This window comes from Hylobates moloch, unplaced genomic scaffold, assembly GCF_009828535.3.
Source record: "Hylobates moloch isolate HMO894 unplaced genomic scaffold, HMol_V3 SCAFFOLD_21, whole genome shotgun sequence".
In the NCBI taxonomy this organism is placed as follows: domain Eukaryota; kingdom Metazoa; phylum Chordata; class Mammalia; order Primates; family Hylobatidae; genus Hylobates; species Hylobates moloch.
The window spans coordinates 23,026,824-23,054,516 of NW_026652296.1; the positions used below are offsets into that span (position 1 = coordinate 23,026,824).

Here is a 27,693-nt window from a genome sequence, read left to right on the forward strand (position 1 = left end):
CCCAGCTCCACGCCAGGAGTACAAGGTTTAAGAAACAAAGAAACAAAAAAGGCATGTTCTTTCCTTCAAGGCGCTTTCAATCTTGTGAGAACCACAACACTGACAAGTCAATGGAGGATTATTGAACCTTCTGGTTAGCGCTGTGGCTGAGTAGGCATAGAGAACAAAGAGACCATGGATGGGGCATCTGTATCAGACTGGAGATCAAGGAAGGTGGCATAATTCAAGGGGAGAGGACAAGTTAAACCAATGAACTCACCAGGAATCATAATTTACTATTAGCAAATGTATGCAAATTCTCCAAGTTCCTTGGGCCATTAGGGTGACTGCAGCCAAGCAGAATTCATCCAAGTTCCTTGGGCCATTAGGGTAAATTCTCCAAGCAGAATTCATCTCTTCTGCATCTACCTGTCGACTTACTTTATACCACACTGAGCCATATCTATATATAATCTGGTAAATTTTCCAGTGGTGGCATCAAGGATATTCAGAGGCTAAGTAAGTATAGTAAAACTCAGGTTCAGACAAAGAATACTAGTCTAACCCTGTAATTTACAGATGAGTAAACTGAGACTCAAATTAATGACAATACTTGAGCCCGAAGCCACAGAACTGGGCCTGGAATCTAACTCTCATCTTAGGAGGAGCAGTATTACACAACCTCCAGACTCCTTTCCTCAGTCAAGACCTCAGAAATTATCATCTTCAAGGCATACTTTGCATCAGCTCTCCCTGCTGCCATCATCTTTCAGCCAACACTAAAATCCCTTTGCTGCTTTTCTGCCCATGCTTTTAGTCAGGTGAGTTCCTTCTGCAGTTTTTCCTTGCCTATTTGCAATTTTGCTATCCAGAAGAGACTAGTGTCATCTGTCTAAATGGAGATTTCAGTAAGAAATTCCTCCCCCATATCACTTGGAGGAACCCACACTGAGCACTGGGTCACCTACTATTGACGCCAGTCCATTCTGAACCTTTATACATTAAATAACAAATTAATATGGGAAAGCTATTTAAAATTATTTACAGGTTTAAAAACCAAGGCTCAGATACAATAAATTTACTTTGCTATTTAGGATGACACAAATGCTGACACTTTGTAAGTTTCTAAGAGAGGAGGGTGGAGTATGCATTCTACAACCAGTGAACTCACACAATGGTTCTGCAGGTTACAAGACATACCTGTTAACATAGAAGTCTCCAGCCAGTGGAATACTGCCTCTAGCAATGCATGATTTTATTAAGACCAAAGTGGGCAAAGAAATATTTAATTATTTTTCCTACAAGTTGTCTCTGAGGTCACTGCCAAGACTAAAAACGTAAAGCTGCATTCCCTTTTCAAATAGGAGTGGTTGGGGGAAAAGAGTGTATACTACCAGGAGTAGGGACAGGAAAAAAAGAGAAGATGTTTTGGAAAAATGGGAAGGGGGGAATAAATGATCCAGGACTGAATGAGTGAGAACCGGATTATGTGTGAGAAACTAACCATTTTATTCACTTACAAACACCTGCTCATTCATTCCTTAAGACTTCTTATATGGTTTTGGTATCAGAAGGCTTGGGACCTTAGACATTGCCATTGTTTCTTCAAAAGCTTAAAACTTATCCATCTAAGTCTGTTATTCAATAGCTGCCACATTTATTTCAAGGAAGATAGAACGCACATGGAACTTTCCCTTGAGTATCTTGTTAAAGAAGAATATTTTTCAACATTATGGGCAATACTTTAGAGTCTGAAAATGTAGCAAGATTATACAATATACTTTCCAGCACTTGAGTGCTGATTTACCTATCCCTCTCAGCTTGAATGAAGTATCTGGTGTTACGGCCTCAAAACATGCCTGTTGATGGGTCCATCAAAGACAACGAAAAGATATGGTTTCATGTCTGCTTTTGTGTAAGAAGAACTTTATTTTCCTCAACTCAAAGGTTTTACTATTTCTAGAAGCTTTACAAACCACTAAAGTCAGCAAAATACCTCCATTTCCAATAAAGACAAGGATGGTGAATGAGTTATTCTTAGATAAGACAATTCGGTGTCAGAAATACTTCCCCACCCAGAAAAAAAACAAAGAGAACCCTGACCTCCTGGCCATGTGGATGATCAAAAGGAATCCTCTGGCAGCCTGGGCAAATGCGTCTTGGCCACCTACAAATTCTCCCTACAAGCTCTATCCACACCATCACAACTTTCTCTCAAGGAACCTACAAAGTTGATTTCAAAGTGATTTTTAATTAATACTTGCTCACTTCAAGAACATTTTAAGATACTCAATTTCCTAGCAAGCGCATTTAGTAGACCAAATAGGCAAAATGCATACCTTGCTGGGCAGGAAGAAGCTCTACCAAAGGTAATATAAATAAGAAAATAAGTGTCTTATACATAAAAATAAACAGTAGAATAAAATAATTATTTTGACCCATCTTCCCCTATTTAAAGTTTTTTTTGAAGCTTGGCAGGCTTAAGGTATCAAAAATACTTAAGAACCGGTTGCCTTTAAAAAAAAAAAAATACCCAAAAACAGTGCACAGACAATACTACATATTACTATGGCTTTAGTTTCTGATAAAGGAATGTAAAGTGAATTTTCATAAGCAAGTTTCCTCTGTGGGTGAATCTCCAGTCAGTTACAACCAACTCAAAGAGAGCCATCAAGGCAAACTACCCATTAGCTGTCAATTTAGAATGACTTCAGAGAGCTAGCCTCAGAGCTCCACTGATACCTTTTCAACAACCTCTTAATCTTGTTTATAACACCTGTGTTAAAGCAGCCTGACATCAATTCTACTCACTTGTCTCAGACTGAAATTACTTAGAAACCTGAGAATTCCAGTAAACATACCAAAAAAACACAAAGATGCACGGCCTGAAAAACCCTGTACACAAGGGAATTCGGCCACTTCTTTTAAATAAAGCTGCATAAGTGAGCCAAAATGGGCCTCACAAAGCAAAGTCAGATATAAATCTCACAAATAACTTCTTAGGAGGCACCGAGGTCACAGCATTGTGGGGTTTACAGAAACCATAAAGAATTCCTCCTACAGCTTCCTCACCAAACGATTATCCAAACTATTCAACAGTTACCATTAATGATGTGCCTACTCTGTACCAGGAACTTAACATTTTCATTATCTTTTTAACCTTAACACAACTCTTCTAGGTAGGTGATACCATTCCTCATTTCTGCAAGTAAGGAAGCCAGAGTGCGGTGGCTTGCTTAGCGAACTGCCAAAGACCAAAGAGCTAGAAAATAGTGGAGATGGGACTCAAATGCTGCCCGTCAATCTAAGCCTAAGGCTCTTTCTACGACATCATACTACCACCATGAGATTAAGAAATCATCTTGCTGTAACTGGTTTCTGTGATTACTACAGATCTGCTTCCTGAGGCTCCTTTAACTCAAGTGAACTGTTAGCGGCTCTAGTACTTTCTGTTTTAGAAACCCATGTTTGTCCACTGCATGTTCTCACTCATAGGTGGGAATTGAACAATGAGAACTCATGGACACAGGAAGGGGAACATCACACTCCGGGGACTGTTGTGGGGTTGGGGGAGGGGGGAGGGACAGCATTAGGAGATATACCTAATGCTAAATGATGAGTTAATGGGTGCAGGAAATCAACATGGCACATGGATACATATATAACAAACCTGCACATTGTGCACATGTACCCTAAAACCTAAAGTATAATAAAAAAAAGAAAAAAAAAAAAAAGAAACCCATGTTTGTCCTAGGTCTGTAAGAAACATAAAACACATAAGAAATTGATGCTAAACTAGTCCCATGAACAGGGGGTGTGGTGCAGTGAAAAGAGAATGGACTTTGGTGGTCAAAACCCCTGGGTTTGTTGTCACTAGTGTGTGACCCTGGACAAATAACCACCGTTTCAGCCTTAGTTTCATCCTTGGAAAAAGCCATCCTACTGATGTGGGGTAGTAGTGTTGTGGAAGTACCTAACTCAAAAACAGCACTCAATAAATGTTTAAAGAAAGAAAGAAAAATATCAAATAGAAATGGATAGGCCAGATCCAACCAACACAAAATGAAACCTAATTTGGTTGTTCTGTACAACCTCTTATTTTTTGCCTATAAGGCTGGGTAAAGAGAAAACAGCAATCATGGCCCACAGTAGACTTGCAACAAATCTCTGGCAAATAAATGAATCAATCAATCTCCTGCTTTAGAGTCAGAGACAACAATAGCCTTTAAAAGAAATGCCAGTCAACTCTCAGATTACAAAATAATAGAATCAGGCTTTCATGAAGATCATCTACTGTTACTTAAAGCAAGATTCACTCAACCCCAAGTTTTCTATGACTAGGGCTATTATCATTCACAAAAACACCTTAATCTGCTCCCATCAAGGAAAAGGCAAGAAAAAAGGCAACTGGGGAGGTGCTAAGCCTCAGTATAAAAAGATACCTAGAGAAGACTCAAATTCAGTGACCTAATCATTGATTCACTGCTTCATTCATTCATCCTCATCCTTTCTTTAGTCAAGAGATATTTATTGAGCATTTACTCAATGGCAGGCGATGATCTGGTCACTGTCCTTGAGCAACTCACAGTCCAATAAGAAAAGTATGTAATCAAGAAATTCCAATAGAAAGTGGCAGGCAGAGTAGACTTGGAGGCAAGTACAAGGTAGAGTAATGGTAGGATTCTGTGGCAGTTTATTCTCGAAGGTCTTTCTTCTTCTTCTTGTTTTTTTTAACCTACGTTCATCCATTGGAGCCCTCTTCTAGGAAGAAGATTCCACCATCTACTTACTGGGTATCTTTGGGCAAGTTACTAAACCTCTGTGACCTTCCTTTTCTCATCTGCAAGATGGAACTAAGAATATTGACTTCCCAGGGCTGCCTTTAGGATGAGATGGGATAACACACATAAGTCGAACAGCACAAAGCCTGGCTCTCAGTGGGCTTTGATACCGAGTAGTCCCCAGCCCTTTGTTTTGTTCTTTTGGCTTGGTTTCATGGGAAGGAGAAAACGTATATTCTTTTATTTCATTTAAAAGCAGGAAAATTTCCATGCTCCTCTATGAGCTGTTTTGCATTCACTTCAATTCAGGAACACGCCATCCCTGTAAGTGATGCCCTTCCCATAAACACAAAGTCAATCTGTCAAATGAAGGGCAAATCTGCCATTAGTGCAGAGGCAATACCTCAAGGCCAGCTGCACACCCACCCCATGATATTATCTGGCTAGGCTTGGTGTCATGCCCCTGAGAAAAGCTATGCTCAGTACATTCAGCAATCAGAAAGTTCACATGGTCAGAGGTGCCTCTGCCTCACACAAGGTGAAGCACAGCTAAAAATTGCTTTTTTAATTAAAATAAGACTTCCTCAACCGCCTGCTGACAATCACAACTAGAACATGGAGCCCAGAATCAGTTAACCAGTCTCCATCCTGCTCTAATGGTGGTTTTAAGCACTCAGAGAGGGGTGGGGAAAAAAATTACCAATTTAAACAAAATGTTTAATCTTCTAATTATGGGACAGGCTCCAAGAGGATGGGAAGTGATTTGCAGTCTTCATTATGGAATCCCCACGCGACCACTGGCACAAGTCATGTCAGCCAGAGGCACATGCCATCTTTTTCCCCCACTGAGCCTTCTGTGTCCTTGCAAGTTTTGTGGGAATGGAAGAAGAAATCTTCAGTCAAAAAAAATGGGGCAGAAGCTTACGAATTTCCGTCTCCAAGTTCATTATGCTGAGTGAGGTGTAAGGATCCCCAGTGAGCAGCCGGGGAGATAATATTCAGTGACTTTACATTGGCAGGCTTAGCAGCCCTTTGAAACTCTAAAATCTTATAAAAACTGCCCAGCTCAGGTGGTGCTTACGCCATTTTTTTTTAAATTTGCTGAAAAGTCCTGTCATCAGCACTAAGAGACGCATTGAAAATTAGGGTGGTGCCCACCAACAGCACCTCTGGTAGGAAGGAAATCTGTTCCTCTGCAGATATGCTTGTATCTTTGCTAATTTGTGTTATCTCTGCCCGTTCAGATCTCTATGTGCTAACTCAGGATAAAAAGTCCCTGCCAACCAACTCTGACAAGTCTGATGGCAGAACTCCCACTGGAGATCCAGCAGAGACAGCAGAGGCAGGCAATTATTCCCATTCATTAGGGACAGTTCTTTTTAAGTTTGGGTGTTTTGTATTAGTATTATTTTGAACACAAAAAGTAGCCATTCACAATTGCTGCTCAATGCAGTCACTTACACAACTGACAGCAACTATAATTTCCCCATAAGCCAACTGAAAAAGATGGCCTGGAAGTAACTAGAAATGGTTGTGCCCCCTTAATTACCCACTGTAATGTAAAACCAGACATGGAGAAGATGGCCACAGCAGATCTGGGCAAAGTGGCAGTGATATTTAATCATCACTTCAGACCATCTGCAACTGTTTTGCAGAAGCACATCAAGTTTATAGATTCTAAAGCTTCCTACAAGTTACCAGGTGCTGAAGGTCAGCTGCATTGTCCTCAGGCTACGAGGGGCTGCTTTCTTCATTCTCTCCAGGCCAGGGCGCTCAACAAAAGGCACCATGCCCACATTTTCTGAGCCAAGCCTGGCACAAGGAGAGCGCTGCTTCTTGATTAAGCCAGAACACAGATTAAATGTTTAGAAGCGGAGATTGTGAAAACAACCTAGGCAGGAAAGCAATTATCCCAGGGACAGCACGGCTTCAGCTGAGGCCCTCTGCAGCACAAAGGTGAATTCCACACCCTTCAACAGCTAAGCTGGCCAGAATGCTCCTCTACAATTCTCCATTCTGTAGATGCAGCCATCTTTTAAAACGTAAACCAAATTGTGTCACTCCACAGCTTAAAACCCCTAATGGCTTCCCGCGGTGCTAGGAATAAAGTTAAAAAATGGTAGGATTCTCCCTCCTCCCCGAAGCTGACCCCTCTGTCCTTATCAACTGTCCCCTCTTCACTCACCAAGCTCTGGCCATACATGACAAGTCTGTTCCCACCTCAGAGTTTTTGTTTTGGCTTTTCCCTTGATCTTTACTGCTAGTCCCATAGCTTTTCATCTGTCTGGATCTTTCTCATCGTTTAGTTCACAGCTCAAATGTCACCTCTCAAAGAGGCCTTCTAGAACCTTCCAAAATAATCAGCCACTGCTCCCCCAACACTCTATTACATCAGCCTATTTTTTCCTTCATATTCCTACTTGAAATTATCTTGTTTTTATTTATCTAGTATGTGTTTGCTTGTTTAGGTATTGTTATTCATTGTCTGTCTTGCCTCCCTGGATGTAAGTTCCATAAAGACAGGGACTATAACTGTCCTGTTTAGCACTTTATTCCCAATGTCTAGTATAATACCTTACATTTAGTAGGCATTTAATAAATATGCGTGGAATGATTAAAGAATGACAGGTTCAATATGGAGCACTAATCCAAATGAAATTTGCTAACCCCTCCCAAAATCTGGATGGTCTCACAGCCTGACTAGCAGCATATGTCACAATGCCCTAGAAACAATGGTAAACAACATCCTATTTCCTTACCAACCCCTGGTGAATGACTAGGAAACTATGGCAAAGGGAGATAAGACAGAGATGGAGAACTCACAGACTGTCAAAGTTGCAGAACTGGAAAGTCTGTAAGCTTCTCAAGCAGGGTTTTGCTCAAACTGTCCTTTCATAGGAGGATCAGATGGGCCAGATAATGGGCTAGGGCCAAAGGTTGGGTCTTAAAGGTCCAGCTAGGGTAGAGTACACCACATGAGGCACACTGTATATGGCAGCTCCCATCCCAACCATGTCAGAGCCCTTAATAATAGACTCTGGGTTGGGAGCCACAGAGCACATGTATATACCAAGCCTAAAGAAACTGGTGTGTGTGTTGGAGAGGAGAGGAAAGGAGAGGTAGGACGTGACAGAGAGCCAAGAGTTAGGCACAAGACAAGAAGTGAGCAGAGGCATAAACTGGTGAAGAACAAGCATACAGGGTCTCAGGTGATTGATACAATTAGATTTCATGGGCCTGTGGGTGTGTGTATTTGGATATAAGGCTGACTAAAAGATACAGGGTTAAGGCAATCAGACAGGTAAATGGCTACCCTCCAGAAAGATAAGCAATCATGAAAGAAAGGAGCACCCCATAGAAGACCAGGTTAAGCCCCTATTTGTGAGTGGTAGTTTCTCTTGAAAGAGTCATGATTAGTGGACAACAGTAATTGCTCAGATGTTCTCTAGTTCCCAGGATGGCAGTAGGGGGTCAAAGAGATGCTACAGGAAAAGCTACACGGAAAATAAAGACTAGTCAGGCTAAAATGATTTCTAGTATCTCACAGACTTTGGAATCTAGCAACAGAGCTCTAAAAAGTTTTGCAGTTCATCCAAAAATGACTAAGAATACTAATGCTTCATTCATCCAACACCCTCAACTTTTCAAAACACCATTAAAAGAATGGGCAAAAGAGGCCTTAGAGGTTAGATATCATATCAAACAAACAATAACACTAAGGAGTGACAGCTGACACCAAGGAAAAGCATGCAAACTACACAAAGTAGGCACAAGAACTCAAAATCCCTACTATTCCACAGTGCAGGAGTAAAAGCTTTCCACATTTCAAAAGGTCATGAGAGAATTCAGGCACAACTAACATGTATTACATAATGATGCTCCTGAGATCACAGTGTGTCCTACTGAGAAAGGCAAGAATGTTTATGTTTTAGAAAGATCTCCATACAAAATGATGAAAAATACATGTTTTGCACATGGAAAAGAGGAAGCATCATCATGGACACACACTGCCTGACCCCCATTTTGTCACCAAGTCGTTGGGGTCCTAAAGCTATTTCCCTCTCTTGGCTCTCTGGTTTACCCATGTATACAAAGAAGAAGCTGGAATAGATCATCTCACCGCTTAAAAGCTTCAGTTACCTGGAAAGTCTGTTTCTGAAGGGCATCACATTTTCCAAAGACACCAGAGAAACAAGAAGTTAGTACAATTCAATACAACCTGTGCCACCTTTTTTAAAAAAGGAATCTCATTATGGGTTTCAGTTACAACCCTCAATCAATCGCAATGTCTTTTTCGTGTCCTCCTTTATTGTCAAGTTTCACTATTCTGTTAGTCCTTCGGCATCTCTACCTTCCCTTGCCCAATAGAGGTACTCCTGGCCAGAGCCTCCATTCCATGTTTCAGCTTCTCTGTGAATAACTATGCAAGCCTGAGATGCTCAAAAGTTTCCCCCATCATTAATCCTATTATGGAAGCATTGATGTTGAGAGCGTCTGCTAAAAGATAACATGACAAACTATAGCTAAAATTTGTTTCTTTTTATGCAAAGCTGCAAAGAAAATCACATTCCAACATTATGTACCAGCAGAGGACTGATGTGCTGCTAATGTTTAACTCTATCAAGGCTCCCAAAAGAAATTTTAAACTGCGATGCTCTTAACTGGAAATAGGGCATTCAAATAAAGAAATGTCATCAACCCTCAATTTTATGTATTAACAGAATGAGCACATGAATAATGCCAAACATGAAGCTAGAACGTGCACTAAAAATAATAATGCCAACAAAACTGTTCAATAATCAATCATGCCTGCTTTCGGAATAAAGTCAGATATATTCAGAGAGAAGCATCATGATACTCTGCTTGGTTTCAACTCCCTCTTTTTTTGTTGTTTGTTTGTTTGTTTTTTTAGACGGAGTCTCACTCTGTTGCCAGGCTGGAGTGCAGTGGCGCGATCTCGACTCACTGCAACCTCCACCTCCTGGGTTCAGGCAATTCTCCTGCCTCAGCCTCCTGAGTAGCTGGGACTACAGGTGCATGATACTACGCCCAGCTAATTTTTGTATTATCAGTAGAGATGGGGTTTCACCATGTTGGCCAGGATGGTCTCGATCTCTTGACCTCATAATCCGCCCACCTCGGCCTCCCAAAGTGCTGGGATTACAGGTGTGAGCCATCGCGCCCGGCCAGTTTCAACTCCTTCTTAGTTCAGTGACTCTAGATATTGCTGAGTAGCTGTTAAAAGGACGTTCAAAGAGCCAGTGCACATAATCTGCTTACAAGCAGCTGATAATCCAAAGTGAGTTAAAAGATAGAAAGGCACTGTAGTAGTCTCACTAGATCCTTCACTGAACTCCAGGATGAAGAAAAGCTAATTTCCATTTACCAACCCACAATGGAGCTGGAATTCTAAAGTTTAGGCTAAAACATTTTCAGATCAGTCACTGCTGGAATTCTATGGAAAAGAAACCAGTTCTGAACTACAAGCATACCTCATTTTTTTCCCCTTTGCAGATACTGTGTTTTTTACAAATTGAAGATTTATAGAAACCCTGCGGCCAGGCGCAGTGGCTCACGCCTGTAATCCCAGCACTTTGGGAGGCCGAGGAGGGCGGATCACGAGGTCAGGAGATCGAGACCATCCTGGCTAACACGGTGAAACCCCGTCTCTACTAAAAATACAAAAAATTAGCCGGGCGAGGTGGCGGGCGCCTGTAGTCCCAGCTACGCGGGAGGCTGAGGCAGGAGAATGGCGTGAACCCTGGAGGGCGGAGCCTGCAGTGAGCCGAGATCGCGCCACTGCACTCCAGCCTGGGTGAAAGAGCGAGACTCCGTCTCAAAAAAGGAAACCCCGCATCAAGAAAGTCTATCAGCCGGGCACGGTGGCTCACACCTGTAATCCCAACATTTTGGGAGGCTGAGGCGGGCAGATCACTTGAGCCCAAGAGTTTGAGACCAGACTGGGCAACATGCCAAAACCCCATCTCTACAAAAAATACAAAAATTAGCTGGGCATGGTGGCACACACCTGTAGTCCCAGCTACTCTGGGATTGCTCGAGCCCATGAGGTCAAGGCTGCAATGAGCCATGATCCTGCTGCTGCACTCCAGCCTGGGCAATAGAGCAAGACTCTGTCTCCAAAAAAAAAGAAAAAGAAAAGAAAGTCTATCGCTGCCATTTTTCCAAAATCATGTGTTCACTTCATGTCTGTGTCACATTTTGATAATTATTGCAATGTTTCAAACTTTTTCATTATTATCATATCTGCTATGGTAATCTGTGATGGGTGATCTTTAATATTACTACTTTGTTTTCAGGCACTACAAACACACCCATGTGAGACAGCGAACTTAATGAATAAATGTGTGCGTTCTGAGTGCCTCAACCAGCCTTTCCTCTTTCTCTCTCTCTCTCTCTCCTCAGGTCTCCCTATTCTCTGAGACACAACAATACTGCAATTAAGTAGTTGATAACCCTACAATGGCCCTAAGTGTTCAAGTGAAAGAAAGAGTCTCACATCTCTCACTTTAAATCAAAAGCTATACAAGATTAAGCTTTAGTGAGGAAAGGATGTTGAAAGCGGCAATGGGCCGAAAGCGAGGCCTGTTATACCAGACAGAAAAGTGTGAATGCAAAGAAAAAGCTCTTGAAGGATATTAAAAGTGCTACTCCAGTAAATATATGAATAGTAAAAGAGCTAAAGAGCCTTACTGCTTATATGGAGAAAGTCTTAGTGCTCTGGACAGAAGATCAAACCAGTCACAACATTCTCTTGAGCCAAGCCTAATCCAGAGCAAGGCCCTAACTCTCTTCAGTTCCATGAAGGCTAAGAGAGGTGAGGAAGCTGCACACGAAGTTTGAAGCTAGCAGAGGCTTATTCATAAAGCTTAAGGAAAGAAGCCACTTCCACAACATGAAAGCGCAAGGTGAACCCAGAAGTGCTGATACAGAAGCTGCAGCAAGTTAATCAGAAGAATTAGCTAAGATCATTGATGAAGGTGGCTGCGCTAAACAACAGATTTTCAATGTAGACACAACAGCCTTCTGTTGGAAGAAGAGGCCATCTAGGATTTTCACAGCTAGAGAGAAGTCAATGCCTGGCCTCAAAGCTTCAAAGGACAGGCTGATGCTCTTGTTAGGGGCTAATGCAGCAGGTGACTTTTAAACTGAAGCCAATGCTCATTTAGCATTTTGAAATCCTAGGGCCCTTGGGAATTATGCTAAATCTACCCTGCCAGTGTTCTAGAAATGGAATAACAAAGCCTGGATGACAGCATATCTGTTTACAGCATTGTTTACTGAATATTTTAAGCCCACTCTTAAGACCTACTGCTCAGAAAAAAAAAAAATTTCTTCCAAAATATTACTGTTCATTGCCAATGCATCTGGTCACCCAAGAGCTCTGATGGAGATGTACAAGGAGATGAATGTTAATTATATGCCTGCACACACAGCATCTATTCTGCAGCCCATGGATCAAAGAGTAATTTCAACTTTCAAGTATTATTATTTAATATTTAAGAAATGCATTCGGAAGTCTATAACTGCCATGGATAGTGATTCTTCTGATGCATCTGGGCAAAATAAATTGAAGACTTTCTGGAAAAGATTTATCATTCTAGATGCCATCAAGAACATTCATGATTCATGGGAGGAGGACAATATATTAACATTAACAGAGCTTAGAAGAAGTTGATTCCAATCCTCGTGGATGTCTTTGAGGGGTTCAAGATTTCAGTGGAAGAAGTAACTGTAGATGTGGTGGAAACAGTTAGATAACTAGGATTCGAAGCAGAGCCTGAAGATGTGACTGAATTGCTGCAATCTCATGATCAGACTTGAATGGAATGTTTCCTAAGGATGAGCAAAGAAAGTGGCTTCTAGAGATAAACTCTACTCCTAGTGAAGATGCTGTGGACATTGTTGAAATGACAACAAAGGATTTAGAATATTACATGAACTTGGATGACAAATTGGCAGCACGGTTTAAGAGAACTGACTCTAATTCTGAAAAAAGTTCTACTGTGGGTAAAACGCTATGAGACAGCACAGCTTGCCACAGAGAAATCTCATGAAAGGAAGAGCCAACAGATGGAGCAGACTTCTTCGTTGTCTTAAGAAATTGCCACAGCCACCCCAACCTTCAGCAAACACCACCCTAATCAGTCAGCAGCCAGCAAAAGGAGGCAAGACCCTCCATCCACCAGCAAAAAGATAACTTGCTGAAGGCTCAGATGGTGGTTAGCAGTTTTTAACAACAAAGCATTTTTAATTAAAGTATGTACATTGTTTAGACATAATACTATTGCACACTTATTAGGCTGCAGTATAGTATAAACAGAACTTTAATATGCACTGGGAAACCAAAAGATTCGTATGACTTGCTTTACTGGAGTGGTTTGGAACCAAACCCTTAATATCTCCAAGGGATGCCAATATTCAGCTGAAATACTAAAGAGCTAAATGGCTCACCTTAGAGAAGGTAAAAGCAGTATCAGAGTTCCTACTACATCTTCTCCTGATTCTAATTTCTCTACAGCTACACAAGACTCAGACCAAACCCAACCACTTCCTTTAGTACACTAAGGGGAAAAAAAAGACAAAGGAAGGAGTAATTCGTAAATGAGATTCTTGGCGCTAGAAAATAGGAAAACTGAGACATCTTAGTAATATTAAAGAGACTGGGGGAAAATAATTACTGTGGTGATGACATAATTCTTGATATCAATGACTGCTAACTGTGGTGGAATAAGGTTGTATTTTAACCTACTGTGAACATTTCTATACGGTGGCATGTGTAGGTAACAAACTGTTCTCATTTCTTTGTATAGGATTCTGAACCTTAATCTCCAAGGGACCAATGACCTTGGGAATACTGAGGCAGTTCTCTAGAATTAAAAAAAAATTTTTTTTTTGCCATGTTGCTGTAGCATGTGTGTTGTTAGTAATGAGATAAATAATGAAAATTAATGGCTAACACTCACTGAGCACTCACTATGTGTCAGGCACTGTACTACTTAGCACTATCCAAATTGTCTCATTTAATCCTTTATTTTTAAGAAAGATGGTAAAGTAGAAATTTTTTTAAAGATGGTTGGGCAGAGATAGACACTATTATACAATCTCTATTTTAAAGATGAAGACCTGAGGCTTAAAGAGGTTAATTAATGGACCCAAGGTCACATAGCTAGCAAGTAGCACAGCTGAGATTCCAATGCAGGCCGTCTGACCAAGGGTTCATGTTCACTCACTACGCTAAACATTAAGGAATGCCTAACAGGCTTTGAAGTATTTTCTCCGACAGTGCTGACAAGCTATTGTGAACCATCCACATTCTCCAATGAAGTCATTTTTATATAGGAAAACTTCTCTAATCGGTTAAACTTTATAAATTCAATCTCTCAATTCAAACAATGACAACTACTGAGAGACTGCAGAAAGGCATGGCTGTCTTCATCAAATTCACCTTCAAAATTAGCAAGGCAACTTAGTAAGAAGACCTGTCTCCAAGGAAGCTGAACTAGGTAGGACTGAAGTCTATGACTGAAGAACAGTGTTCTCTGTTGGCCTCTGTTGGATCTCACCATGCCAATATGAGATCCACAATGATAAAAGTAAGACCACCCAGAAGGCTACTTATTTGACAAAGTCTTCTCTATTTTTTTTTTTTTGAGACAGGATCTAGCTCTGTCACCCAGGCTGGAGTGCAGTGGTGTGATCACCGCTCATTGCAACATCAATCTCCTGGTCTCAAGCAATCCTCCCACTTCAGCATCCCCAGTAGCTGGGATTATAAGCGCACACCTCCAAGCCCAGCTAATTTTTTTTTTTTTTTTTTTTTTTTTTTAGAGACGAGGTCTCACTGTGTTGCCCAGGCTGGTCTCAAACTCCCGAGCTCAAGAGATCCTCCCACCTCAGCCTCCCAAAGTGCTGGGATTATAGGTGTGAACCACTACACTCTGTCAACAAAGTTTTAAGAGTCTAAACTAAGGTGATGGTGGTTGGAACAGAAAGGAAGGGATGGAGAGAAGACTCTTGAAGGCGCAGCGCTCCCTTCATAAAGCCTTTCCCAACTTCCCAGCAGTAGAGCTGCTTGGGTCTTTGTGCCACCACATCTTGTTCATGGCACCATAACAGCTCTGACAGCACTGACACTCTGTACTTGGATTTCATATCTGGGGTATACCCTCATTAGACTGCAAGCTCCAGAAGAGCAAAAACTGTGAGTTAATCATTTTCATATCCTAACATCTTCTTTACTCTGAGAGAGAGGCAGGCTCTGTGCTCATAAGCCTGTACAACCCATGAAGAAAAGAACCACGGCCGGACACGGTGGCTCATGCCTGTAATCCCAGCACTTTGGGAGGTCGAGGCAGGCAGATCACCTGAGGTCGGGAGTTCGAGACCAACCTGACCAACATGGAGAAACCCCATCTCTACTAAAAATACAAAATTAGCCAGGCGTGGTGGCGCATGCCTGTAATCCTAGCGATTCGGGAGGCTGAGGCAGGAGAACTGCTTGAACCCAGGAGGCAGAGGTTGCAGTGAGCCGAGATCGTGCCATTGCACTGGGTGACAAGAGTGAAACTCTGTCTCAAAAAAAAAAAGAAAAAAAAAAAGTAAAGAACCCTGTCTTTCATCTTTGAGCCCTTTCATCTTTGAGAAACAGCTCCAAGGCTCCTTTCAAGTCTGCTGAACATCGACACCCCTGACTAAAATGCAAAGCTGGCCATGGGGATAGGCAGGGGAGGAAGCAGAGAATTATGTGATATCTGAACATCTGGCCAGAATGTTCAGTATACCCATGAAACGTTAATCAGGGACGGTGAACTAAGAGCTGTCTGCAAAAAGATGCTGAAAGGAAAAGAATGAATGAGTTCTTCTAAAATGATGAAGAAGAGGGTTACAGAGTCCAATTCTAGTGAAGATTCCAGACTAATGAGGCCCAAGAAAATCTCTGGCAAAAGACAGCACTGACAACTTCAAGAATGTAGGTTTTGGACATTCTACAAAATTGCTGACCAGTACTCTTCAACCTGAAAGACAAGGGAAGACTAAGGAAATATGACAAACATTATGTGGGATCCTGGATAGAAACCTGAAACAGAAAAATGACCAGATATCTCTGATGACATCTGAATTAAGTGTGCAGTTTAGTTACTAGTATTACATGAATGTTAATAACCTAGTTTTGATCTCTACATAATGGTTATATAAGATGTTACCTTTAGGGGAAGCTGGATGAGGAATATATGGAAACTCTACTATTTTTATAATTTTTTATAAGTTTAAAATTCAAAATTAAAAGTTAAGAAGCAAAGAATATAGGTTTTGTAGCAAGAGTGGCAAGATATGATAATAAAGAAGAGGAAAATGATTAAACAACTGAAGTATCAGGTGTGAACCCAATTTTCTTGAAGTCTGACATGAAAGCACAGAGATGTAGGCCAACAAGCTAACAAGATAGTAGAGCAAGAGCTTTCCAGAACGGGCAACAACCAGGGCATATACAAAGGCATGTCCCAGTTCATTCAATCATTAAACAACCATGTATTAGACATTAACTACAATTGAGATGCTCTGCTAGGTGCTGGTCCTTGCCTCTAACTCTACAGCTCAGTAAAGAATGTGTGTAAGGAGGCATATAAATAGAATGTGTTTTGTAAGTGTGAGAAGAATGGGCCAGAAGAAAGAGATGATGAGAAGAATGCAAAGGGAGGAAGTAAACTTCAGGAAAAAAATCACTCATGAGATGAAAGAGAAAAAGTCTCAAATGTTATCAATGAGAATAGCTCTGTATCTGTTCTGGTCCTCCTTATCTGTTATAGTCACACTTCCAACAAAAAGTAACTTCAAAATGTACTAAACTGACATGCAAAAAGAGCCTATATAAAATGACTTCATGATTAAAATCATATTCTTAGGGCTACTGGGATGAGGCCTTCACAGAATGAAGGATGTATCTGAGTACCAGTTTTCAGATTTTCAGTAATGTTTCTTATACACACAACAACAACAACCAAAAAACCCATAAAACAGAAAAACTCAATTATGAAATTACAACTACTACCTTATGAGGCACATAATAATACAAATGATAGACTCACACAAGAAAAAAATAAGCTTATTAAAGCAACCTTGAACTAGTCTTTTATATACCTACTAGATTAGTGGAAAAAATAAATTATGACGACTAGTACCATCAAGATTGTAATAAAACTGGGGCCGGCCACAGTGGCTCACGCTTGTAATCCCAGCACTTTGGGAGACTTAGGCAGGAGGATAGCTCAAGTCCAAGAGTTCAAGACCAGCCTGGACAACACAGGGAGACCCTGATTCTATTTTTTTAAAAAAAGATTGTAATAAAATTGGAACACACACAAACAGTATACTGTTAGCACTGTAAACCAATGATTCATTCCACGTGAGTACGACGTATTACGCCACACATTTGCAGCTGAGATGACCCCCATCGTCTCCGGCCACTCCCTGCTTTTTACCCATTGCTGCATTTACGCAATGCTCTGAACATTTCACTCCCCTGCTTTTGCTTTTAATAACCCCAGTCAAGAATCACTGTCCCCAGTGTCCTTTACTACCCACAGAATCCCTACCCATTCATCAAGGCTAGGATTCCAGTGTCATCTCCCTTTTCTTCAATGACCAAACCAAATCCATCCCTATCAATATATCCCCTTTCCATATCCAATCATTCCTTCCATTGTGCTCCCATAATACTTTTATTCATAAAGTTAGTTTTCTAAATGTCTGTCTTGCTCCTTACATTATGAATTCTTCTTTAATGTCCATGGTCCATGTCATAATAATTTTAGTGCATGCAATACTTGGCACAGGAGATGGCACGTGGTAATTACTAATGACAGATGGGAAGGAAAAAAATGCTACATGAACAAAGCACTTCACTACAATGTTATCTCCAAGAACAAAAACCGGAAAACCACCTAAATATCCAATTATAGAAGAACAATTTAGGGAAAATGGTCTATCACTCAAGCAAAAACTTTGCAAATATTAAAAATAACATGAAGGAGATGTAGAAACACAGAAAATATTTCTGGCAATGTTAAATTAAAAACATAGAACATAAAATAGTATATATGCAATGGTTCCAGCCTCACAAAATACGTAAGGACTGTGGGAACAGAAAAATATTGATTGAATTAGGATAATAGTTTTCCTCTTCTCAAGTATTTTCTTTAATACTATTTCTATCACTTTATTATCATTTAAAATTTTATTTCAAAAGAAAAAACTAAGAGGGGGAAAGGAGCAAGTTTAGATATTTCTGTAAGCCCCCGCAATCCAAGAGATATGCTAAGATATTACTGATAGAGGACAAGAGGAGTGGGTGTCTGCAATATCACCAAAACCAAGGGTCCCTGACCCCAATTTGCCTCAAAAAGAATACCTCTCATGTCACAAGCCATACTAAATGTGAATTCTTTATTGGAAAACTTCAGAGGTAAGAACTTTTTCCAGACATCTGTGGAATTAGATTTAATGAGAGTGCCCTGGAGTTCATACACGCGCCTATGCCAGCAGAAACTTCTCAGCCAAGGCACTGCTGGGCACACTTCTTGATGAGATGTCTAAGCCTGAAGGCATCAAAAAAGTACATTTCCATATTGGGAACATAACTGGTTTCCTCTTGAAGACTTTTTCCACCACCTCCTGCCCATATTGTAATTCTCCTGTCTTCTCAAATGAATAGTTAACATATGTCAAGGATATACGGCATATACTGAGGCGCTTAGTGCCTATCTCTATTACTTGTAGAAGAACCAATCTCAGCAGAAAATTGGAATCTTCCCACCAAGTTGCCCCAAAAATGAAATGTAGTAAGCACCCAAAAAATGTTAAATACTTTTAATAAACATTTCTTGACACTGCATGATATTTTTCCTGGCTTAGTCTCTGAATTTTAGAAACGGCATCCATCTTAGTCTTGAATTTTGGAAATGAAAAGAACCAGAAGTCATAGCTCAGTCTCCTCATTTTACAAGCGATTGAAAAAAATGATGTATAGAAAGGAAAAATGACTTGTCCTGAGTCACCCAGATAAGTAATGATAAAAGTGGGATTAAAACCCAAATCTCCCAGATTCTCAGCCCCACTCAGTCTACCACATGAGGCGTTTTTATCCCTTGAAATCTCTGGAGCCCCGGTCTAAATAATTAGTACCACAGAATTTTAAAGCTAGAAGGGGCCTCAGAGAGAGTCGCGTACTTAATCCCCTCATTAGGTATACGAGGAAACTGAGGCCCAGGAAGATTAAGTGATTTGCTCTCAATATCTTGAATGGCAGGGAAAAAGTACAACTTAAGCTCAAAAATCTGCAAACCAATGCCCACAAGAGGGGAGGAGAATGTCTCAGCTGGGGAAAATTTTTCAAGGAAGGTAGATCATTTTAGACCAGGGGATCACAAAGTACAGTGTCAGCATCACCTGGGATCTGGTTAGAAATGCAGAATCTAAAGTCCCATAGGAGACTGAATCAAACTCTAGGGATGGGGATGTTCAAATCAGAAAATTTTGTTCCCTTATGTCCCTGAGAAGCAAACTTCAGTGGTCGTACTGAGTCTACTTTGTAAATGATAACTATAACCAAAGGCTCACAAGATGTATGTATTCTTCGACATGTGGACTATACCTCAACTTTAAAAAGTTTTCAAATCTGAAAACAAAATGGAAAACTACCTCTGAGTGTTCAGCTGGTTTCAGTTCTAGCCCTGCTCCTTACTGGTTGTCTGGCTTTCGGTAGGCAGCTTGACCGCCCTAGCTTGAGTTTCCTTTCCTATAATACAGGCATGCTGCCGACCTCAGAGGGCATGGTGAGAATTAAATGTGATAACTTGTCTGAAAACACTTTGGTTCTGCATCTGGCATAGAGCAGGCAGGCAGTACGGCACAGTGGTTAGGAGCTCCAACTATGAAGTGAGACTGCCCGGGTACCCTGGCCTTGCCTCTACCTGGCTAGATGCCTTAAGGTAGGTGCTTTTTTTGTGTACCTCAGTTTCCTTATCTGTACAACAGGGATTAACAACAGTACCTTCCTCATACGGTTGTTATGAGGATTTAGATAGATCATGCTGGTTAGTAATAGTTACAGTTAGTAATAGTTATAGACATCTTTCATGTTATATATATATATAATAGTTATAGTTAGTAATAGTTATAGACATCTTTCATGTCTATAAAATGTTACTGTTTTCAAGGAGTTTCTTTGTTTTTTGTTTTTGAGACAAGGTCTCGCTCTGTCACGCAGGCTAGAGCACAGTGGCACGATCTTGGCTCAGCGTAACTTCTGCTTCCCAGGCTCAAGTAATCCTCCCTTCTCAGCCTCCTAAGTAGCTGGGACCACAGACACACACCACCACGCCCTGCTGATTTTTATACTTTTTGTAGAGACAGGTTTTCACCATGTTGCCCAGGCTGGTCTAGAACTCCTGGACTCAAGCAATCTGCCCCAAAGTGCTGGGATTACAGGGGTGAACGACCACGCTTGGCCTCAAAGAACTTTTGCATCCATAAACTCATGACTTTCTGCAAGAGGATGGGTGCAACTGATTATGAACTACATTCCAGCCTTTACCATCTTTTAGGAACAGGAAGAGTGGACATGGATCTTACAAAAAGGAAACTAAATGAACAGAACACATGGGGAATGTACAGAGCTGGAAATAAGGAGACCAGGATTCTGAGATAAGGGCCAGGTGGTGTAAGGAAGCCAGGGCCTGAATAAGGTCCTGCGGTGGATTTTGGGACCAGTGCTGCTTTCCAAGCCTTAGACCATGATTCTGAATTTGGGTTCTGAACTTAGCCTTGAATTGGGGATATTTTGCTGAGAAAAGGCCTAGAGCTGGTTTTTGGTGCCTAATGGGTGGGCCTCTCACCTCTCGAATGGTTCTGGCCGGCCAATTAGCCAAAGTGGGGAAATTGTGATGGGGAAGGAGATGCTCCTGGCTGGCCAGCTGGACATAAGCATGCCCGGCTAGGCTGGCGAGATGAAAGTGCTCTCCAGTAGCAGACTTAGGAGGTTTCAGCCCTGTTACCAGGTTCAGTTCACTGTTGTCAACCTGAATTAAATGAGTTCTACTATTGTAGTTCCTTATTGTGCAACCAACATATTTGCATTTTAAAACTCTTAGGTTGAACCCTCAGATACAAAAGAAAATGTAAAGGCCAAGATCCAGGATAAGGAAGGCAAGTAATATTTTGTAGTTCAGGAAAATTAGCCTGTGGCCACCCCAATCTACCTGTAGGCGCTAGGCATATTTGCTCTTGGTGAGGGGGAAAGGGGTCAGATTGACAAAGTGAAATACTTTTGGAATAACACAATAAACAAATGTTTATGATCATGAAGCAAAGCTACCTAGATTGGAATCCTTGAGGTACATTTCACTTGTGTGAATTTGGACACGTTTTTTATTCTCTATACCTATTCCCTCATCTTTAAAATGAAGGTTCCTATATTAACATATTAAGTACTGCCATTAAGATTAAATGTGGTAAGATGTGTAAACATTAAAAAATAATAATAAGGAGACCAGGATTCTAGTTTCAACTCTGGCCACCACCTTGGCCCACAATCTCAGGTGAGTCCCTTTGTCAGACTAAGGTTCACTTTTCATCCGTGAACAAGTGGGTTGAATGAAGGTATCTACCATATCTCTCAAAAGTCAAGGTCTTTATCATGGCCCACAAGGAAAGCCTACATAGTCTTGTCACGTGCCTACATCTTCAGCTTTGCCACTTACCATTCCCCTGCTCACTTCCCATGTTTCAGCTACATAGATCCTCTTTCTGGTCCCCTACAAGGCTGCACCAGCTTCTACCAATAGCCTATATCCATACTTGCTGTTCTCGCTGCCTCCATCATTCTGCTCCCTTCACATGACTGGCTCCCTCTCAACCTTCAGTCTTTTAATGTCCATTCCTCTGTGTCCTTCCTCGACCACATTACATAAAGTAAAAGGTCCTGTCCCCAACTCCCAGCGGTTATTTTCTACAGGACTGTTGTCCAATAAAAATACAACAAAAGCCACAAACAAAACACCTAACTTTACATTTTATTTTATTTTTTTCTTTGAGACAGAGTTTCGCTCTTGTTGCCCAGGCTGGAGTGCAACGGGACGATCTCAGCTCACTGCAACCTCCACCTCCCAGGTTTAAGCGATTCTCCTGCCTCAACCTCCCAAGTAGCTGGGATTACAGGCATGCACCACCACGCCCGGCTAATTTTTTATATTTTTAGTAGAGAAGGGGTTTCTTCATGTTGGTCAGGCTAGTCTCAAACTCCTGACCTCAGGTGACCCACCCGCCTCGGCCTCCCAAAGTGCTGGGATTACAGGCATGAGCCACCACACCCGGCCCACTTTACATTTTCTAGTAGCCACATTTTAAAAGTTTTTAAAAAGGCAACATTAATTTTAATAATATATTTTCTTTAATCCAGTATATTCTAAGTGTTATCATTTATTCAACATGTAATCAGCACAAAAGTTAAGATATTGTACATTATTTTCATGTAGCCAAGGGCAGTGGCTCACGCCTGTAATCACAGCACTTTGGGAGGCCAAGGCTGGCAGACCACCTGAGGTTGGGAGTCAAGACCAGCCTGACCAACATGGAGAAACCCCGTCTCTACTAAAAACACAAAATTAGCCAGGCATGGGGCGCACGCTTGTAGTCACAGCTACTCGGGAAGCTGAGGCAGGAGAATCACTTGAACCCAAGAGGCAGAGGTTGCAGTCAGCTGAGATCGCACCATTGCACTCCAGCCTGGGCAACAAGAGCGAAACTCCATCTCAAAAAACAAAAAAAAGATATTGTACATTATTTTTATACTAAATCTTTGAAATCCAGTGTGTATTTGACACGTGTAGCGGATCTAAATTCGAAACTAGTCACATTTTAAGTGTTCAATAATCACGTGTGCTTAGTGGCTACTATACAAAGCAGTGCAATTTTATAGCATACTCTGCTATATTCCCTTCCTAACACTTACCACAACGCCAATGTATTGCTTACTTATTATCTTGTAACTTCCCACCAGATGCTCCACAAAGGCAAGAATCTTGTCTTTTATTCAGTGTTGTATACCCAGTGGACAGACTGCCTTGCACACAGTAGGTGTTCAATATATATTTGTTGAGCAAATGAATGAACCTTTTCTAGCTTTAATGGGCTAGCCATTCTAGAAATTCCAAGCAGACATACAATCACTCATTTAATAACTTGCCTATTTCCCTTCGTCTTTCACTATCAATTAAACTGTCTTTAAAAGAAAAATCTCTTGGTTATATAGCTCCCCATTGCTGAATTGTTCTTTCCCATGATGTCTTAAGTGTCCAGGGTATGTACGTTGGCTGAGGGAGTGGTATGAAAATAACTGCTAATATTTACTGAATATTTACTTTTTGGCAAGCATTGTCTAAGCACTTTACATTTCTCAACAGCTTCACAACAGCCCTGTGAGGCAGGTACCGTCATTGTCCCCCATTTACAGATGAGGAAACCAAGGCACAGAAAAGTTAAGTATTTTGTTCAAGGTTACAGCAGCCAGTTAGTAGCAAAACAGAGATTGCCCGCAACCTAGGGGTCCAGACTCATGGCTCTTAATGACCTATTCTTGACTGCAGAGCTGTCTAACAAAAATATAAGCTGAACTATATGTGTGATTTTGAATTTTCTAGTAAACACATTAAAATGTCAAGAGGAGCAGTTAAAATTGGTTTTAAACATATTTTATTGGCTGGGTGTGGTGTGTGGTGGCTCATACCTGTAATCCCAGCACTTTGGGAAGCCAAGTGGGAAGACTGCTTGAGGCTAGGAGTTTGAGACCATCTTGGGCAACATAGCAAGACCCTGTCTCTACAAAAAATTTAAAAATCAGCCAAGCATAGTGATGCCCGCCTGCAGTCCTAGCTACTTGGGAGGATACCTTAGACCTAGGAGTTTGAGGCTACTGTGAGCAATGATTGTGCCACTGCACTCCAACCTGGGTGACAGAGCAAGATCCTGTCTCTAAATAACAATAAAATAAAAATTTAAAAATTAATTAATTATATTTTATTTCACCCATTATCCAAAATATGATCATTTAATCAATATGACCAATAACCAATGTAATTGATATAATCAGTACGATCATGTAATCAATATAAAATTTTCACTTTTTCCATACTAGTCTCCAACCCAAATGTGACTTCACACTTACAGTACTTCTCAATTCAGACTAGTCACATTTCAAGCAATCAACAGCCTGTGTGGCTAGTGGCTACCACATTCGGCGGTGCAGCTCTACGGCTCCTCACTCACAATGACCCTCCTATGGAATCAAAGCGGGGGAAAAACTTTGGGGTGGAAGTCAGTACGCCTGAGCTCAAATTCCAGCTTCTTGTTTCTGAGTGACTTTGGACAAGTCCTTTCTGCTCTCTAGGTCCCATACAGTTTCCCCACAAGTATCCTAGGCAAGGGGGACCCTGAGCAAGATTCCTAGAAACTCATTCCATGCTAGAATTCCCAACATCTCCTCCAAATCGCAGTAAACACAAGCACAGCTTTCCACACTTTAAAACGAGCTTTCATACACATCAGCTGTACAGTCCTCAAACAACCTCACTAAGGCAGTTATTAGTGTCTCCACCATGTAGATACAAAAACTTGGTTCAAAGAGGGGGGGAATGACTTGTCCAAAAGCCACATAGCCAGTCAGTGGAGAAGCTGGAGATCAAACTCAAGAGAGATCAGTGCGCTCCCACCGCCACCACCACCATCACCTCAATGACTGGGGGGACATGAGAGCTGAGAGGACATGGTTGTGAAAAAAAGGATAGTCAGGGGTTTCAGAGGAGTTGCAGGGAGCCAGGCCCCAGGGTGAGGAAGAGGAGGTGAAGGGCTCAGGTCTTGAGAAGGGATGAATCGAAAGGGCCCAGGAGGGCTTCGGAGAGGAAAGTAAAACGAGGGGCTGAGACCCCGGGTGGCATGAGAAGTTAGAGGGCCCGGGAGTGAGACGAGAGGAGGTGAGATGAAGGGGCTCTGGTTCCTGCGACCCCTGCCCAGGTGAGAACGCGGTCGCTCGGCCCTCCCTGCCCCTCATACCTGGTAGCTCAGAAGTTCGCCCACGTCCATGGTACCCGGCCCAGCAAATACTCCGGTTCCCTGCACTCACACGCCCAGACCGCGGGCCCGTCAGCCGCGGCTCCAGCCACACTGCCGTAAAGTGCGGCTAGCGGGGCCGCAGAGCCAATAGGGCAAAAGTGCGCGCGACAAGCGAGCCGGCCACACCGCGGTAAAAGGACGCGCCGCCGTAAAGCGCGCTGCATTTGGAACAGGATTGCTTCCGCCTGGAGCCTGAGGGGGCGGGGAAAGGGGGCGGGGAAAGGGGGCGGAGACTTAGAGGAGAGGTGGGAGGGGAGAGCAGGGACCAGAAGAAACCAAACTTGATTGCGCGCCCCCAGTGTCCAGGGCGGAGTGCCGGGTGCTTCGTGTGCGCTCTCATGAGCTTCCAGTGATTTATCCTTATTTCACAGAAAAGGAAACTGACGCTCCCAACTGCACCATCCAATACTTTACTTACTAGCCACATATGGCTACCGAGCGCTTGAGATACGGCTACTCCGAAGTGAGATGTGTCATAAGTGTAAATAAAATACGCACCAGATTTCTAAGACTTATATTGATTACAGGTTGAAATGATATTTTGGATATACTGGGTCAAATTTATATATTATAAAATGAATTTTACCTGTTTCTCTTTACTTCTTAAATGTGGTTAGTAGAAAATTTTAAATTACACATGTGGCTCTCATTTGTGGTTCCCATTAATTTCTATCAGATAGTGCTGGCTCAAAAAGTGACTTGTCCCAAGGCTGTACAACTATTACTGGCTGAGAAACTGTTGGTGATCACATGTCCCTCTCTAGGCTTGTGTCTGTTCATCTATGCGAATTCTAACGGTCACTAGATGATCCCGTTGCTACCCCGGTGATATAAAAAGGTTTCTGAAGGAGAAAGTTGCCCATAATTGGAAGAGAATCATTCAGAGTGCATCTGATCTTAAACAAGATCAGAATGCATCTGGGACTTAAGGCTCCATCTTCAAAGGAAATTAAACCTCCTTCCACAAGCCCCTGCCCTTTATATCTATAATTATATTTATATATTAGTATGGTCTTCATATTTATAATTTTGGTCCCCATCCCATCTGCACTGGCTCCAATTGTACAGAAATTATTCTTATTCCTCAAAATGACAAATCCTCTCCCCTTCTGCCTGGCCATCAGCACCACACCTCATCCAACTCTCATCTTTCGGGTCTCAAATGTCACTTTCTTACAAGGGCTTCTTCAACTCACCCTTGGTCCAAGTAATCAACCTCTCTCCTCATTATTCTTTTTCCAAGTACCTTCTCCACTATGTATATATCTCATTCCGTAATTTTGTGCTTAATGGTTGACTATTTGTTTCTTGACAGCCTCATTTACTGGACTGCAAGCTCCATGTAAGCAGGATGCGTGTGTGTCATGTTCACCACTGTATCCCCCAAGCCTAGTACAGTGCCTGGGAGAGGGAGAGGTTTCATAATGGGCCTTGTGTGCCATGGTAAAGAGATTGGATTTTGGCTAGGTGTGGCCGGGCGTGGTAGCTCACGCCTGTAATCCCAGCACTTTAGGAGGCCAAGGCGGGCAGATCACTTGAAGTCAGGAGTTTGAGACCAGCCTGACCAGCATGGTGAAACCTCGTCTCTACTAAAAATTACAAAAATTAGCTGGGCATGGTGGCACATGCCTCTACTTGGGAGGCTGAAGCAGGAGAATCGCTTGAACCTAGGAGGCAGAGGCTGTAGTGAGCTGAGATTCTACCACTGCACTCCAGCCTGGGTGACAGAGCAAGACTCTGTCTCAAAAAAAAAAAAAAGAGAGAGCAAGAAATTGGATTTTATGCTAACCGCATAAGGAAAGTTTTAAGCAAGGTAGTTTTGTGATTGGGCTTATGTTTTTAAAGGATCACCTGTGCAATCTGCATTGGATTCAGTTTATTTGGGTGTCTTTCCCCCTCTACTTATATTATATAAGAATATAGACTGTGCTGGGCCAGGTGCAGTGGCTCACGCCTGTAATCCCAGCACTTTGGGAGGCCGAGGAGGGCAGATCACAAGGTCAGGAGATCGAGATCTTCTTGGCCAACATGGTGAAAACCCATCTCTACTACAATACAAAAAATTAGCTGGATGTGGTGGCACACGCCTGTAGTCCCAGCTACTTGGGAGGCTGAGGCAGGGGAATCACTTGAACCAGGGAGGTGGAGGTTGTAGTGAGCCGAGATGGCACCACTGCACTCCAGCCTGGCAACAGAGCAAGACTACATCTCAAAAAAAGAAAAAAAATAGAATATAGACTGTGCCTTGTTCGGGAAGACAGGAGAGAGTAATAGTGAGGGTGTATCCTTTGGACCCAGACTCCTGTGTTCTAGTTCATGGTATGTTGATGCCAGCTTGCATAGACAGGTTTACAAAAGCCCATGGTTAAATTTGCAGGAAACTTGCAAGCTGATTGACACCAGGTTGATAGCTTGAAATCAGCCATGCTAGGAGTATTTATAGACTGTAAATCAGCAAATACTACAAATCAGGGTTGTTAATGTTGTTGTTTTTCCAGAGAGCCACTTGCAGGGTTTTTTTGTTTCTTTGTTTGCTTTTGAGACAAGCTCGGGCTCTATCACCCAGGCTGGAGTGCAGTGGTGGGATCTCAGCTCACTGCAACCTACGCTTCCCGGGCTGAAGCCCACCTCAGCCTCCCAAATAGCTGGGACTACAGGTGTGCACCACCATGCCTGGCTTAGTTTGTTGTTGTTGTTGTTGTTGTTGCTGTTGTTGTAGAAATGGAGTTTCACCATGCTGCCCAGGCTG

General features: G+C 42.0%; 1 protein-coding gene across 3 annotated transcripts in view; it reads right to left on the reverse strand.

The window, feature by feature from the left end:
- Positions 1-26,243, reverse strand: part of CTNNBL1 (catenin beta like 1) — a 179,035-nt gene extending 152,792 nt beyond the window's left edge. The window contains exon 1 of one of the 3 annotated variants that reach the window (XM_058433222.1): positions 26,141-26,243. Coding sequence is in view for 2 of the 3 variants with exons in the window: in XM_058433220.1 (XP_058289203.1) it covers positions 24,885-24,914 (30 nt within the window). In the remaining variant the exon portion in view is untranslated. Of the gene's footprint in view, positions 1-6,945; positions 7,064-24,884; positions 25,012-26,140 lie in introns of those variants that run through there. The other 2 variants (XM_058433220.1, XM_058433221.1) reach the window with 2 other exon arrangements.
- Between the last annotated feature and the right edge of the window lie 1,450 nt (positions 26,244-27,693).